Raw genomic sequence first — 16,628 nt, forward strand, 5'->3', positions numbered from 1 at the left:
TTTACCAGAGGCTGCTGTTCTATCCTGCCGATAGAGTGTATAACATAGTCCCCCCGCCCTGTGTCTTACCAGAGGCTGCTGTTCTATCCTGCCGATAGAGTGTATAACATAGTCCCCCGCCCTGTGTCTTTACCAGAGGCTGCTGTTCTATCCTGCCGATAGAGTGTATAACATAGTCCCCCGCCCTGTGTCTTTACCAGAGGCTGCTGTTCTATCCTGCCGATAGAGTGTATAACATAGTCCCCCGCCCTGTGTCTTTACCAGAGGCTGCTGTTCTATCCTGCCGATAGAGTGTATAACCCGCCAGCTGTATGTTAGTGCCCTGTGTCTTTACCAGAGGCTGCTGCTATCCTGAGTAGGTGTAAACATAGATATTACAGTTTTTAATGTCCCGTTGGAAGGATATACATAGTCCGTTTGTCCCTTTTTCCCCCAGAGGCTGAACGTTCTATCCAGTATGGAGGGTAAAGGCAGATCAGCCCTCGTTGCCTGTGTCCTCCACAAGGCTGCTGTCTCTATTCCGAAAAATCTCAGTTTCCCTCGCCCTGAATGATGACCAGAGGCCTGTTTGGGTGTTTGTATATAGTCCCCCAGTCCGACTCATTACCAGAAAAACTCTGTTCTATCCTGCCTGAGTGAGTAATCGCTAGTCCCCCGCCCTGATGTCCAGAAGCTCTTTTCGGTCATAAGAGTGACATAGTCCCCAGCCCTGTGTCTTACCAGATTATGTACAGAACAAATGCCCTGTGTCTTAACAGAGGCTGCGATAAAACAAACCAAATAGAACGGTCGGTTAGAGACAGTAAAACAGCAGCCATCTCCTCTGGCTGCCATCCTCAAATGTACAGCAATGGTTATCAAACTGTACTGCAGGGATGGACACTGTGTCTTAAGACACAGAACATTGAGGTTGTGGTGGCAGCTACAGAGGCTGCTATTTGGGTGTGCGAGACTTGACATCAAAAGAGTGTGTGTTAAGTGGTGATGTCCCATCCTTTCAGGCTGTTGGTCTACCAGAGGCTAGGACTAAATATATTTAAATAGTGGAGTAGGGTGGTGGGTTGTTTGTGATTGTAGGGTATTTGATTTATTTATTTATAAAAAAAATCTAATAAAGCAAAGTATAAGAGTGTATATACTCCCCGCCCTAGTAGGAGGCTGGTAATGCAACATTTATTGGATGCCAACTGCCGTTAAACCACATCCGAAGAAGAGTGAAGAATCTAGTGGATCACGTGTCACAGAGGCTGCTGTTCTTCAACAACAACACGGCCACTGATTCATTCAGAGGTCGCCATCCTACTCGGTAGCCAACGTAAAATCCCCTGAACATTGAAAGGCTGCTTTAGACCATTTTTGTGTGTATTTATCTCGGTGTCGTTTGCTGCTGTTTAAAAGTGTACACATTTGTTAGAGGTTGATTATCCTGAGCCTAAGCACTAGGCTAATGCTAATTTTAGGTAGCCCAACCATGAACTCACAAAGATCCCCCGCCCTGTCTTAAAGAGGCTGGGTCTCCTGGACGGAGAATAGTCCCCCGCTCTGGGTCTGAACATTGTCGTAAAAGAAGAAGAGGAGAATATTACAGTGAAAGAAGAGGAAGAGGAGAATATTACAGTGAAAGAAGAGGAAGAAGCTTTCAGAATAAAACAGGAGGAAGAGGAGGCTATCACGTTGAAAGAAGAGGATGTTATAGTGAAAGAAGAGAACAAGAACCTTTTGGAGTTAAAGAGGAAGATGAGGCTATCTCAATAAAAGAAGAGGAGGAAGATGTTTTGGGCTGCTGAAAAGGGATGAGGAGGAAAGATAGGAAGTGGAGACTGGAGATCTGATTGACACTAGTGAGTATTTACAGGCTTTACATTTAACATTTAAGTCATTTAGCAGAGGCGCTCTTGTCCAGAGTGTACTTACCCCGCCCTGTGTCATACACCTTATGACAACCAGTGGAACAGTCCCCACTTGCATCTAAATCTTGTTGGGGGAGAAGGATTACCTACCCTGTGTCTTACCAGAGGCTAGGTATTCCTTGAAGAGGTGGGGTTTCAGGTGTCTCCGGAAGGTGGTGATTGACTCCTGCCTGTCCTGGCGCCCGTGAGGGAGTTTGTTCCACCATTGGGGGCCAGAGCAGCGAACAGTTTTGATCCTGGGCTGTGTATAACATAGTCCCTTCCTCAGTGGTAGGGAGGCTGTTCTAGCAGGCCAGAGGTGGATGAACGCAGTGCCCTTGTTTGGGTGTGTTCTATCCTAGGGCCTGATCAGAGCCTGGAGGTAACTGAGGTGCCTGTTCTTACCCTCACAGCTGCCGTAGAGTGCGAGCACCATGGTCTTACCAGCGGCTGCGAGCTTCAACTGGAAGCCAGTGGAGATAGTCCCCCGGAGGAGTCGGGGTGAGGCGCTGAGAGAACTTGGGAAGGTTGAACACCAGACCAGGGCTGCTGTTCTATCCTGGATGAGTTGTAGGGGTTTAATGGCACAGGCAGGGAGCCCAGCTGTGTCACCAGAGGCTGCTGTAATCAAGACGATAGAGAGATGACAAGTGCCTGTGATTACCAGAGGCTGCTGTTCTATCCTGTGTGAGTGCAGGGTCCCCTGCCCGGATGTTTACCAGAGCATGAACCTATCCAGGAAGGGACAGTCCCCCGCCCTGTGTTACCAGAGAACGCTGTTGTGTTGCCCAGGATCACGCCATAGGTTCTTACCAGAGCGCTATCTGGGAGGAGGACACATAGTGGAGTTGTCAACCGTGATGGCTGCTGATCATGGAGTGGGCAGTAACATAGTCCCCCGGGAGGAAGAGGAGCTCCGTCTTGCTGAGGTTCAGCTTGAGGTGGTGATCCGTCATCCACACTGATATGTCTGCCAGACATGCAGAGAGTGTATAACATAGTCCCCCACCTGGTCATCAGAGGCTGGGGAAAGTGAAGATTAAGTTGTGTGTCAGAGGTCTGCATAGCAATGATAGGAGAGACCATGTGAGGTTATGACAGAGCCGCCCTGTGACTTACCAGAGGCTGCTGTTCTATAGCGATAGAATAAGAGAGGGCCTGTGAACAGAGCCCTGGGGGACACCAGTGTGTGAGAGAGCTGTGGTGAGGAGACAGTATTCTCGCCCGCCACCTGGTCTTTACCAGAGCTGTTCTACCTGTCAGGTACATACGCTGTGTCCAAGCGTGGGCTGCGCGCCGGAGATGCCCAACTCGGAGAGGGTGCTGGAGAGGAGGATCTGATGGTTCACAGTGTCGAAGGCAGCCGATAGGTCTAGAAGGATGAGAGCAGAGGAGAGAGAGTTAACATAGTTAGCAGTGCGGAGCGCTGTTCTCCTGTGATACAGTGAAGACAGTCTCAGTTGAATGACTAGTCTTGAAACCTGACTGGTTTGGATCAAGAAGGTCATTCTGAGAGAGCTGCTGTAGAGCTGGCCAAGGACGGCACGCTCAAGAGTTTTGGAGAGTAAAATAGAGCCCTGTGGATACTGGTCTGTAGTTGTATGACAGTCCCGGAGGGTCTTTACCAGAGGCTGCTAGGTTTTTTCAGAAGAGGGTGCAACATAGTCCCTCGCCCTGTGTCTTTGAAGATCCTGGGAGGGACGTAGTCCCCAGCCCTGTGGTCAGGGATGAGTTGATGAGCGATAGGTGAGGTAACATAGGAGAAGGTCTCCAAATGGTCTGGAGAAGAGAGGAGGGGATAGGGTCTTACCAGAGGCTGGGCAGGTTGTTGGGTCCCCCGCCCTGTGTCTTCACAAGAGGCTGATTTCATCTGGAGAGAGAGGGGAGAAAGAGGTCAGAGCATAGGGTAGGGCAGTGATGAGCAGAACATAGCGGTGTCGTTTGAGGCTTAGTTCAAACGAGGATGATGTCATCGCCCTGTGTCTTTTCAAAATGGTTGACGAAGTCATCTGCAGAGAGGGGAGGAGGGAGGGGGGAGGATTCAGGAGGGAGGGAGGAGAAGGTGGCAAAGAGCTTCCTGGGTTAGAGGCAGATGCTTGGAACTTAGAATACAGTTTTTAGAAAGTGGCTTTATTTTCCCCCAGCAGAGACAGAGGAGCAAAATGGAGAGGAGGGAGTGAAAGGATGCCAGGTCCTCCACAAGGCGGGATCTCTTTCCGAAAAATCCATTTCCTTCTCGAATGATGCCCGAGGCCTGTTTCTGTGAGCTCGCAATGAAAAACTCTTCGAGCCACGGAGGTGGGAGGGGAGGTCCAGAAGCTCTTTTCGGTCCTGGAGGATAGGGGACATATGTACAGGAGTCAAAGGATAAAACAAAGTAAGGGAGAGAGGAGGGTTAAGAGAGGCAGAATCAGGAGATAGGTTGGAGAAAGTTACAGCAGATGGGAAGAGAAGATAGGATGGAAGAGGAGAGAACAGCGGGGGGAGAGAGCTGCAGAAGGTATTTGGGACGGCGAGATACCATCAGAGAGGTGGCAGTGATGGGAAGGCTGTTGGCCTGAGAGCGAGAGGGAAAAGGATAAAAGGTAGTGGTCGGAGACTTGAGGGAGTTTGCATTGAGGTTAGTGGAAGAACAGCATCTAGTAAAGATGAGGTATAAGGAGTTATTGCCTGCCTTGTGAGTGGGGGAAGGTGACATTTATTGGGTGAGGTTCAAAAGAGGAGAGGAGTGGAAAGAAGGAGGCAGAGAGGAATGAGTCAAAGGTAGACGTCGGGGAGGTTAAAATCGGAACAGAACTGTGACCATTTTTGGTGATTGATCTCGGTGAAAGGAGCTTGTTAAAATTGGCATCATTTGTTCATTGATTAACTGAGCCAAGGGAACCTTTAGGTAGCCCATAAATGAACTCACAAAGATGTCCAATCCTTGAAAGGGCTGAGTAAGCTCTGGGTCTGAACATTGGAATTAGAAAGGAAGAGAGCAATAGACAGATGGGTAAGGGGATAAAACAGAGAAAGACCACGTTGGGAGAGATGAGGACCTTTTGCCACCAAAGAGGAAGATGAGGCTATCTCAATAAAAGAAGAGGAGGAAGATGTTTTGGGAGTGAAAAGGGATGAGGAGGAAAGAGAGGAAGTGGAGACTGGAGATCTGATTGACACTAGTGAGTATTGTCTTAAACACGGACACAACTCAGTTGTTGAATTAATGTATGGTTCTAAAGCCAAGGGGGCCTTCCACCATAGTTTTACAATGAAATATGTTGTTCAGTACTGTAGGAAGTGATAAATAGGAAATCTGCGATTGGTACTTACATGTTTGGACTTTTAAATTAATGATATCTTTTTTTTATTTATTTGACCTTTATTTAACTAGGCAAGTCAGTTAAGAACAAATTCTTATTTTCAATGACGCCTAGGAACAGTGGGTTAACTGCCTGTTCAGAGGCAGAACGACAGATGTACCTTGTCAGCTCGGGGGTACTTGCAACCTTCCGGTTACTAGTCCAACACTCTAACCACTAGGCTACCCTGCCGCCCCATATAGAGGCCTAGCCATTGATTCTTAGAGAATATAACTTAGAAATACCCAAATGAGCTTAGTTCAACTGTTCTACCTCACCAGAACCCAAACTTGGTGTACTCCATTGTGTGTAAACAATGTAATTGTAAACTAACACTGTATAGCCTCAAAACGTGGTTGAAATGGTCATTTTGATCTCAGGCGTGGTCAGTCCTTGCATCCATGGCTCTGTCTATGAATTTGAGAGGTGGTTTCCTTTCTGCTCATCTGTCAGTGACAGTGGTGGGAAAAAGTACCCATTGTCATACTTGAGTAAAAGAGAAGATACCTTAATAGAAAATTACTCAAGTAAAAGTGAAAGTAACCCAGTAAAATACTACTTGAATAAGAGTCTTAAGTAAATATAAAAACCAAATAATTTAAGTATCAAAAGTAAATGTCATTGATAAAATATACGTAAGTAAAAAAAGTAAAAATTTAAATCATTTCACATTCCTAATATTAAGCAAACCACCACGGCACAATTGTCAATTTAATTAATACATTTTTTGATAACCAGGGGCACACTCCAACAAACGAAGCATTTGTGTTTTAGTGAGTCCACCAGATCAGAAGCAGTATGATAAGTGCGTGAATTGAACCAATTTCCTGTCCTGCTAAGCATTCGAAATGTAACATGTTCATTTAAGCATCAGGAGTAAAAAAGTACGTTATTTTCTTTAGGAATGTAGTGGAGTAAAATTAGTAAAGTACAGATAGCCCCCAAAAGTACTTAAGTAGTACTTTAAAGTATTTTTACTTAAGTAGTACTTTAAAGTATTTTTTACTTACATACATTTCACTACTGCTCAGTGACGCTAAAACGTTTAATTTAGCCTCGATACTCCACCATTTTGGATTTGAGCTGTTTCATGAGATGACAGTACAGAATACCCTCCAACCTTTTGTTGCAGGGTATTTATTCTTGAACAAGAATACATCGTGTTTCTACATGAATGTGGATTCTACCAGGATTACAGATTATCATAAAAATGAATTGTGAATATTGACGACTAAGAAAGTTAGAGGCATAAACCTCATACTCCCTCAGACATGCTAACCTCTCACCATTACAGAGGCATAAACCTCAGACTCCCTCAGACATGCTAACCTCTCACCATTACAGAGGAATAAACCTCAGACTCCCTAAGACATGCTAACCTCTCACCATTACAGAGGAATAAACCTCAGACTCCCTAAGACATGCTAACCTCTCACCATTACAGAGGAATAAACCTCAGACTCCCTAAGACATGCTAACCTCTCACTATTACAGAGGAATAAACCTCTCAACATTACAGAGGCATAAACCTCAGACCCCCTAAGACATGCTAACCTCTCACCATTACAGAGGGATAAACCTCAGACCCCTCAGACATGCTAACCTCTCACCATTACAGAGGAATAAACCTCAGACCCCCTAAGACATGCTAACCTCTCACCATTACAGAGGAATAAACCTCAGACCCCCTAAGACATGCTAACCTCTCACCATTACAGAGGGATAAACCTCAGACCCCCTAAGACATGCTAACCTCTCACCATTACAGAGGAATAAACCTCAGACCCCCTAAGACATGCTAACCTCTCACCATTACAGAGGGATAAACCTCAGACTCCTCAGACATGCTAACCTCTCACCATTACCAATAACAGGGGAAATTAGTATTTTTGTGTGGTATGATATTCATGCCTCTAACTTTCTCACTCATCGTTATTCATGATTCATTCGTGATGATCCTTAACCATAGTAGCATCCACATGAATTGTAGAAGTGTTCAGAAACATATACCATTCTTGTTTACAATTAAAGTGACTCCAAAATGACCCAATGCATTATTTAACATTCATTTATATTAGGCACAACATAATCTAAAACACAAGCACAACTAATTTGCATCCGACAAGTTTGTTGAGTCACAAACTTGACGAGGATGTTTGCGTGCTATGAATATGGGACCAAACACTACACGTTTGACTACTTTAATACACGTACAGGCCTAAGTGAATTTGTCCAAGTACTCATGACACCTTTTAAATGGCGGAGACTAGATGCACATCGTGATTTAATTTCTAAATGGTAAAACCGATATGGTCATTTCCATGTGAGAGGACCTGTGAGAGGACGTGTGAGAGGACGTGTGAGAGGACGTGTGAGAGGACCTGTGAGAGGACCTGTGAGAGGACCTGTGAGAGGACGTGTGAGAGGACCTGTGAGAGGACGTGTGAGAGGACGTGTGAGAGGACGTGTGAGAGGACCTGTGAGAGGACGTGTGAGAGGACCTGTGAGAGGACGTGTGAGAGGACGTGTGAGAGGACCTGTGAGAGGACCTGTGAGAGGACCTGTGAGAGGACCTGTGAGAGGACCTGTGAGAGGACCTGTGAGAGGACCTGTGAGAGGACGTGTGAGAGGACCTGTGAGAGGACCTGTGAGCACCAACGAGAAGTTCATGTGAAATTGGGTATCAAATGAAAGCTAAAATATTGTATTTTGTTATTAAGGCCTATATACATTTCAACCATTTTCCCTCCCTATAAATTAGGAATAAGTAAAGGCAGTGACTTATTGTCAAACAGATGAAAAGGGGAACCATAGAGAACCATAGAGAACCTTGGAGGACCTTGGAGGACCTTAGAGAACCCTAGAGGACCTCTGAGACCCCATAGAAGGTATCAGAAATACATCAAAACACAATATTGAAGTAACGGCCAACTGATATCAACACTTATATTGTGTTATACTTATATATCTTTTTTTCTGCCACTTTGAAATGGAACTGTTTATGTTTTTAAAAACTATTTTGCAGATATGAAGCAAACAGTCAATCATAATATCAGTCAGTTTTATCTCATGTTTCTTCGTTAGATTTTTAGCTCATCCTTGGTCTGGCTAGAATTAGTCGTTGATCTTGTTGTTGTGCGTAGAATGTATGCACACATGACTGTAAGTCGCTTTGGATAAAAGCGTCTGCTAAATGGCATATATTATTATTATTATTATATAGGGAAATATAAGCCTACATTTTCATGGTTGTTTGATCAACAGGACTGTAAAAGTTCCCAAATGTAAAGAGGACTCCCGTGGTGTTTCCATAGTTACAGAAATCCATTCAGTTGCATTTTGTGGCTTTTTGCCTAAATGTGTTCTAATGATCTACAGTTGTAAACACACAGTCCAGTTCAAAGTGAATGATGTCAGGGCCCGTGTGGGCAAATGGCTCGTTTGTATAAAGATCTACTGTAGCTCTGATTGGCTATAGCGCACCGTGTAGACTCTGGGTCCTACCTGTAAACACACAGTCCAGTTCAAAGTGAATGATGTCAGGGCCCGTGTAGCAAATGGCTCTATTGTGTTGTGTAAAGATCTACTGTAGCTCTGATTGGCTATAGCGCACCGTGTAGACTCTGTGTAAAGATCTACTGTAGCTCTGATTGGCTATAGCGCACCGCGTAGACTCTGTGTAAAGATCTACTGTAGCTCTGATTGGCTATAGCGCACCGTGTAGACTCTGTGTAAAGATCTACTGTAGCTCTGATTGGCTATAGCGCACCGTGTAGACTCTGTGTAAAGATCTACTGTAGCTCTGATTGGCTATAGCGCACCGTGTAGACTCTGTGTAAAGATCTACTGTAGCTCTGATTGGCTATAGCGCACCGCGTAGACTCTGTGTAAAGATCTACTGTAGCTCTGATTGGCTATAGCGCACCGTGTAGACTCTGTGTAAAGATCTACTGTAGCTCTGATTGGCTATAGCGCACCGTGTAGACTCTGTGTAAAGATCTACTGTAGCTCTGATTGGCTATAGCGCACCGTGTAGACTCTGTGTAAAGATCTACTGTAGCTCTGATTGGCTATAGCGCACCGTGTAGACTCTGTGTAAAGATCTACTGTAGCTCTGATTGGCTATAGCGCACCGTGTAGACTCTGTGTAAAGATCTACTGTAGCTCTGATTGGCTATAGCGCACCGTGTAGACTCTGTGTAAAGATCTACTGTAGCTCTGATTGGCTATAGCGCACCGTGTAGACTCTGTGTAAAGATCTACTGTAGCTCTGATTGGCTATAGCGCACCGTGTAGACTCTGTGTAAAGATCTACTGTAGCTCTGATTGGCTATAGCGCACCGTGTAGACTCTGTGTAAAGATCTACTGTAGCTCTGATTGGCTATAGCGCACCGCGTAGACTCTGTGTAAAGATCTACTGTAGCTCTGATTGGCTATAGCGCACCGTGTAGACTCTGTGTAAAGATCTACTGTAGCTCTGATTGGCTATAGCGCACCGTGTAGACTCTGTGTAAAGATCTACTGTAGCTCTGATTGGCTATAGCGCACCGTGTAGACTCTGTGTAAAGATCTACTGTAGCTCTGATTGGCTATAGCGCACCGCGTAGACTCTGGGTCCTGGACGAGACAGGTGTTTTTATTAGGTTTTTATTTACTGCAGAGTCTATTAACACACGGCCCCTTTCCCACTCTGTTTTGCTATAGAATGTTCACATGCCTTAGTTCCCAAACATTCTGTTTTGCTGTAGAATGTTCACATGCCTTAGTTCCCAAACATTCTGTTTTGCTATAGAATGTTCACATGCCTTAGTTCCCAAACATTCTGTTTTGCTGTAGAATGTTCACATGCCTTAGTTCCCAAACATTCTGTTTTGCTGTAGAATGTTCACACGCCTTAGTTCCCAAACATTCTGTTTTGCTATAGAATGTTCACATGCCTTAGTTCCCAAACATTCTGTTTTGCTATAGAATGTTCACATGCCTTAGTTCCCAAACATTCTGTTTTGCTATAGAATGTTCACATGCCTTAGTTCCCAAACATTCTGTTTTGCTGTAGAATGTTCACATGCCTTAGTTCCCAAACATTCTGTTTTGCTATAGAATGTTCACATGCCTTAGTTCCCAAACATTCTGTTTTGCTATAGAATGTTCACATGCCTTAGTTAATTAGGTAATTCCCAAACATTCTAAGAATTTATATAAAAAAATGTGAAAATGACCATATCTAAGTGTTCGCTTGTCAGAAATTGTAAAACAAAAAGTGTCACATTCTTCCTGGGGTGTGGATATGAACAACTTTGAATGCAACGAAACAAAACACATTTTTACAAGACTTATTAGTATGCAAAAGAGGGGATTTTGTTGTAGGCAAAACGCTGTTGTAATGGCAGTCCAACAAGTCACTTTCTGAGCACTACTTCCATTGGCAAACATGTATGGAAATTTAATTTAAAAAAATAAAGAAAATGCATAAGTCATTAACAGAATAAAAATACATATTTTAGGGTCAGTTTAAGTCTGCTTCTAATGGATAGTGAGGGCAAAATGTATCCCAACACATCTTACCGTTTGAGTTCTAGATATATATATATATATATATCGAAAGGGATGCTTTCAAAAATGATTTGGATTTACCCTACAACCACTTTGTCACTACACGCTCTCTTTTATTGAGGGATCTAGTCTGGATTAAACCTCCATAGGAAGACGAAGTTTTATCATATGAAGGTTTCATTCGGGTCTCTGTTTAACAAGATACTCTGTCTGTTTTTGGCAGGAGAGAGACCAGACTCCCACTCTGACAGCGGGAAGAGTCCTTCAGGGGAACCAGACCCAGAGACGCCCAAACCAGCAAGAAAACATCACTGCTCCCAGTGTGGAAAGAGTTTTACCTGGTCAGTGGACCTAAAACGGCATGAGAGGACACACACAGGAGAAAAGCCTTTCCAATGTTCCCAGTGTGGAAAGAGTTTTACCGTGTTAGCTAACCTGAAAAGACATGAGAGAATACACACTGGAGAAAAGCCTTATCACTGTTCCCAATGTGGAAAGAGTTTTACTCAGTTAGGGAACCTAAAACAGCATGAGTGGACGCACACAGGAGAAAAACCTTACCACTGCTTCCAATGTGAAAATAGATTTTCACGGTCAGTGGACCTAAAAGCTCATGAGAGAATACACACTGGAGAAAAGCCTTATCACTGTTCCCAGTGTGGAAAGAGTTTTACCGTGGTAGCTAACCTGAAAAGGCATGAGAGAATACACACTGGAGAAAAGCCTTACCAATGTTCCCATTGTGGAAAGAGTTTTACTCAATTGGGGCATTTAAAAAAGCACGAGTGGACACATACAGAAGAAAAGCCTTATCACTGTTCCCACTGTGGAAAGAGATTTTCACGATCAGGGGACCTAAAAACTCACGAGACAACACACATAGGAGAAAAACCTTACCACTGTTCCCAATGTGGAAAGAGTTATGTTAAGTCACGGTACCTAAAAAACCATAAGAGAATACACAGAGGGGAAAAGCTTACCCAATGTTCTTAGTGTGGTGACGGGATCTCTCAAATAGATGGTATGAAAGATAGTTGAGAACAAAGCCTTTATGTCCCTACAGTGGAGAGTGTGTTACCATGTTAGTTAACCTGAAAATACATATAATAATACACTCTGGAGAAAAGCCTTTCCACTGCTCCTAATATGAAAATACTTTTGCCAGGTTAGGGAGTCTGGAGTCACATGAGTGGACTCACAGATAACAGGAGCACTACAACCAGTTAGAGAAGAGGGGCACTACCACTGGTCCTCCTGTGGAACATGTTTTAACCAGTTAGAGATGAGGAGCACTACCACTGGTCCAGCTGTGGAACATGTTTTAACCAGTTAGAGAAGAGGAGCACTACCACTGGTCCTCCTGTGGAACATGTTTTAACCAGTTCGAGAAGAGGAGCACTACCACTGGTCCTGCTGTGGAACATGTTTTATTTAACCAGTTAGAGAAGAGGAGCACTACCACTGGTCCCTACAGTGGAGGAACATGTTTTAACCAGTTACCACTGGTCCCCTTGGAACATGTTTTAACCAGTTAGAGAAGAGGAGCACTACCACTGGTCCAGCTGTGGAACATGTTTTAACCAGTTAGAGAAGAGGAGCACTACCACTGGTCTGGAACATGTTTTAACCAGTTAGAGAAGAGGAGCACTACCACTGGTCCACTGCTCCTGTGGAACATGTTTTAACCAGTTAGAGAAGAGGAGCACTACCACTGGTCCCCCTTGGAACATGTTTTAACCAGAGTTAGGGAGTAACCAGTTGAGCACTACCACTGGTCCCCTGTGGAACATGTTTTAACCAGTTAGAGAAGAGGAGCACTACCACTGGTCCCCCAGTCCCCCTGTGGAACATGTTTTAACCAGTTAGAGAAGAGGAGCACTACCACTGGTCCTGCTGTGGAACATGTTTTAACCAGTTAGAGAAGAGGAGCACTACCACTGGTCCCCCTGTGGAACATGTTTTAACCAGTTAGAAGAAGAGGAGCACAGTTAGAGAAGAGGACCACTGGTCCAGCTGTGGAACATGTTTTAACCAGTTAGAAGAAGCACTACCACTGGGTGGCACTACCACTGGTCCAGCTGTGGAACATGTTTTAACCAGTTAGAGAAGAGGAGCACTACCACTGGTCCCCCCCCTGTGGAACATGTTTTAACCAGTTAGAGAAGAGGAGCACTACCACTGGTAACCAGTTAGAGAAGAGGAGCACTACCACTGGTCCCCCTGTGGAACATGTTTTAACCAGTTAGAGAAGAGGAGCACTACCACTGGTCCCCCTGTGGAACATGTTTTAACCAGTTAGAGAAGAGGAGCACTACCACTGGTCCCGCTGTGGAACATGTTTTAACCAGTTAGAGAAGAGGAGCACTACCACTGGTCCCGCTGTGGAACATGTTTTAACCAGTTAGAGAAGAGGAGCACTACCACTGGTCCCCCTGTGGAACATGTTTTAACCAGTTAGAGAAGAGGAGCACTACCACTGGTCCTGCTGTGGAACATGTTTTAACCAGTTAGAGAAGAGGAGCACTACCACTGGTCCTGCTGTGGAACATGTTTTAACCAGTTAGAGAAGAGGAGCACTACCACTGGTCCAGCTGTGGAACATGTTTTAACCAGTTAGAGAAGAGGAGCACTACCACTGGTCCCCCTGTGGAACATGTTTTAACCAGTTAGAGAAGAGGAGCACTACCACTGGTCCCCCTGTGGAACATGTTTTACCACCCCCTGTGGAACATGTTTTAACCAGAGAAGAGGAGCACTACCACTGGTCCCCTGTGGAACATGTTTTAACCAGTTAGAGAAGAGGAGCACTACCACTGGTCCCCCTGTGGAACATGTTTTAACCAGTTAGAGAAGAGGAGCACTACCACTGGTCCCCCTGTGGAACATGTTTTAACCAGTTAGAGAAGAGGAGCACTACCACTGGTCCCCCTGTGGAACATGTTTTAACCAGTTAGAGAAGAGGAGCACTACCACTGGTCCTCCTGTGGAACATGTTTTAACCAGTTAGAGAAGAGGAGCACTACCACTCTCCACACGAGAGAATAGAGCCTGTGTTCTGTTTTTGACTGAGAATTTTGGTTTTTGTTTATGCCACCTGAAACCAAATAGTTTATATGAAAACTTCCTTAAAAAAAAAAAAAAATAGGCCTATTTGAGTTTTTTTCATCTTGAGACATTAAGGTAACCCAATGGGTATGTCTGGGTAGAATGGTGAGAGGTAACCCAATGGGGATGTCTGGGTAGAATGGTGAGAGGTAACCCAATGGGGATGTCTGGGTAGAATGGTGAGAGGTAACCCAATGGGGATGTCTGGGTAGAATGGTGAGAGGTAACCCAATGGGGATGTCTGGGTAGAATGGTGAGAGGTAACCCAATGGGGATGTCTGGGTAGAATGGTGAGAGGTAACCCAATGGGGATGTCTGGGTAGAATGGTGAGAGGTAACCCAATGGGTATGTCAATGGGTAACCCAATGGGGATGTCTGGGTAGAATGTCAATGGGATGTCTGGGTAGAATGGGTAGAATGGTGAGAGGTAACCCAATGGGTATGTCTGGGTAGAATGGTGAGAGGTAACCCAATGGGGATAGAATGGTGAGAGGTAACCCAATGGGGATGTCTGGGTAGAATGGTGAGAGGTAACCCAATGGGTATGTCTGGGTAGAATGGTGAGAGGTAACCCAATGGGTATGTCTGGGTAGAATGGTGAGAGGTAACCCAATGGGTATGTCTGGGTAGAATGGTGAGAGGTAACCCAATGGGTATGTCTGGGTAGAATGGTGAGAGGTAACCCAATGGGGATGTCTGGGTAGAATGGTGAGAGGTAACCCAATGGGTATGTCTGGGTAGAATGGTGAGAGGTAACCCAATGGGTATGTCTGGGTAGAATGGTAGAATGGTGAGAGGTAACCCAATGGGTATGTCTGGGTAGAATGGTGAGAGGTAACCCAATGGGTATGTCAATGGGTATGTCTAGAATGGAGTAACCCAATGGGGTAGAATGAGAGGTAACCCAATGGGTATGTCTGGGTAGAATGGTGAGAGGTAACCCAATGGGTATGTCTGGGTAGAATGGTGAGAGGTAACCCAATGGGTATGTCTGGGTAGAATGGTGAGAGGTAACCCAAATGGGTAGAATGTCTGGGATAGAATGGTGAGTAACCCAGGTCTGGGTAGAATGGTGAGAGGTAACCAATGGGGATGTCAATGGGTATATGTCTAGAATGGTAGAATGGTGAGAGGTAACCCAATGGGTATGTCTGGGTAGAATGGTGGGAGGTAACCCAATGGGTATGTCTGGGTAGAATGGTGAGAGGTAACCCAATGGGTATGTCTGGGTAGGTTGGGTGAGAGGTAACACAATGGGTTTGTTTGGGTAAACAATATGACCTGGTGTATAGAACAGGATTACACAGTTCCCATTAGTTACTGGTGTCATGACGTTGGCCTGTGGGTAGGTTTATGACAGTCATAAATACCTCTTCCCCCCTTTTTCCTCTCTCTACCCTACTGATGTGAAATTTGAAAACCCATTGGTTAACATAGAGATTCTGGGAACATCAGAAGGTGGGGGGAAATGAACTATATTCTGGTAATCTGACCAATTGAACATATGCAGTGGTACTTAATGAATATGATGTCAGTTCGGTTGTCATCTGAGACATTCTCATCAATGATAAGATGACATAAACTCTACAGTGGAAAGTCTACACATTGTAGTTATCGGATTCACATGGAATTGTTGTTCAATTTAAATGTTTGACTATAACAATTATTGGTGAAGAGATTACATGTACTTTTAGCTTCCAAATGAGAGACTGGGGTTTTCATAAGGGCTCTGCTCAATCATTGCCCCCCCCCCCCTGTGAAGGGACATGGCTATAAAACCTTTAAAACACGCCCTCCTCTCCCTTCCTATCTAAAGCCTTGATGACAAAATGTAACCTCCTGTTCCGAGGATGTGAGGACGACGGTCCGATGTCAGAATGGTTCATAGAATGAAGCCACAGAACGAAGCCAACATCAGCGTGAGCTTTGGTTGCGAATGGAATTGACTTGTTAATTGTTTACTCCATGTGTAACTCTGTGTTGTCTGTTCACACTGCTATGCTTTATCTTGGCCAGGTCGCAGTTGCAAATAAGAACTTGTTCTCAACTAGCCTACCTGGTTAAATAAAGGTGGAAAAAAAGAACTTAGAACTCTTATTCACTACAAAAGTGATACCTCCTAGCCGTTGAGTTATCAACAGCAGCTGCAAACGAGGGTTAGGAAGGAACAGACAGAGTATCCCGTCTATCACACAACGACGTTACTACAACGTATCCAATTGACCACCAAAGACATTCTTCAAAGGACTCGGTTTGGCAACACGGCCTTACATGTACCACCAACCTAGCGAAGCGCAGCTCAGAGTAAATATTTATTGCATTTTCCTTTTCCAAATGGGCGGTAATTTAGAATGCATGAAATACTGTATATACGATAGCACAGCTTCTCCCTTTGTCTCTGTCTTCCCGATCTTTCACTCAAATCCAGCCCTTTTCTTTTGTGTAACCAGCTGTCACATCTGTTCCGCCCGCTAGGGACGTTTTCCTTCATGATGTAATTTGTAATCAAGGTATGATTAATTATGTGTATGTAATTCTGTGTGTTCAGTTATGTATTTAGTAAATTAATAATTAAACCCAATTTTGTATTGCTGATTCAATTTGTTTGCAAGGGTTCGTGAAGATAACCAAGAATTTACAACTTTCAGATGAGACTGAATTAAGGTGACGATTAATATTGACTGCTATTGATGTAAAATATTACTAGGTCTTCACACAACATTGCTTCTTTTCTC

The 16,628-nt window shown here is 44.4% G+C and overlaps 1 protein-coding gene and 1 long non-coding RNA gene across 15 annotated transcripts; both read left to right on the forward strand.

Moving 5' to 3' along the window:
• Positions 1–457: 457 nt before the first annotated feature.
• LOC127923172 (zinc finger protein 501-like) lies at positions 458–12,250 on the forward strand. Its single transcript, XM_052507112.1, has 5 exons — positions 458–464; positions 2,252–2,390; positions 2,587–2,774; positions 4,928–5,053; positions 11,011–12,250. The coding sequence occupies exons 1-5, from the start codon at positions 458–460 to the stop codon at positions 11,778–11,780; spliced, it is 1,230 nt and encodes a 409-aa protein (XP_052363072.1). The 3' UTR covers positions 11,781–12,250.
• A 1,723-nt stretch (positions 12,251–13,973) lies between these two features.
• Positions 13,974–16,622, forward strand: LOC127923174 (uncharacterized). Of its 14 annotated transcripts, none has more exons than XR_008113540.1 (5): positions 13,981–14,226; positions 14,387–14,645; positions 14,691–14,727; positions 14,793–14,903; positions 15,027–16,622. It is a non-coding gene; the product is annotated as an uncharacterized LOC127923174 (long non-coding RNA). The 14 variants fall into 14 exon arrangements; XR_008113542.1 differs by having other exon boundaries at positions 15,064–16,622; XR_008113545.1 differs by having other exon boundaries at positions 14,793–14,866.
• The last annotated feature ends 6 nt before the right edge of the window (positions 16,623–16,628 follow it).

Source organism: Oncorhynchus keta, unplaced genomic scaffold (assembly GCF_023373465.1).
Source record: "Oncorhynchus keta strain PuntledgeMale-10-30-2019 unplaced genomic scaffold, Oket_V2 Un_contig_28667_pilon_pilon, whole genome shotgun sequence".
NCBI classification, from domain to species: Eukaryota; Metazoa; Chordata; class Actinopteri; order Salmoniformes; family Salmonidae; genus Oncorhynchus; species Oncorhynchus keta.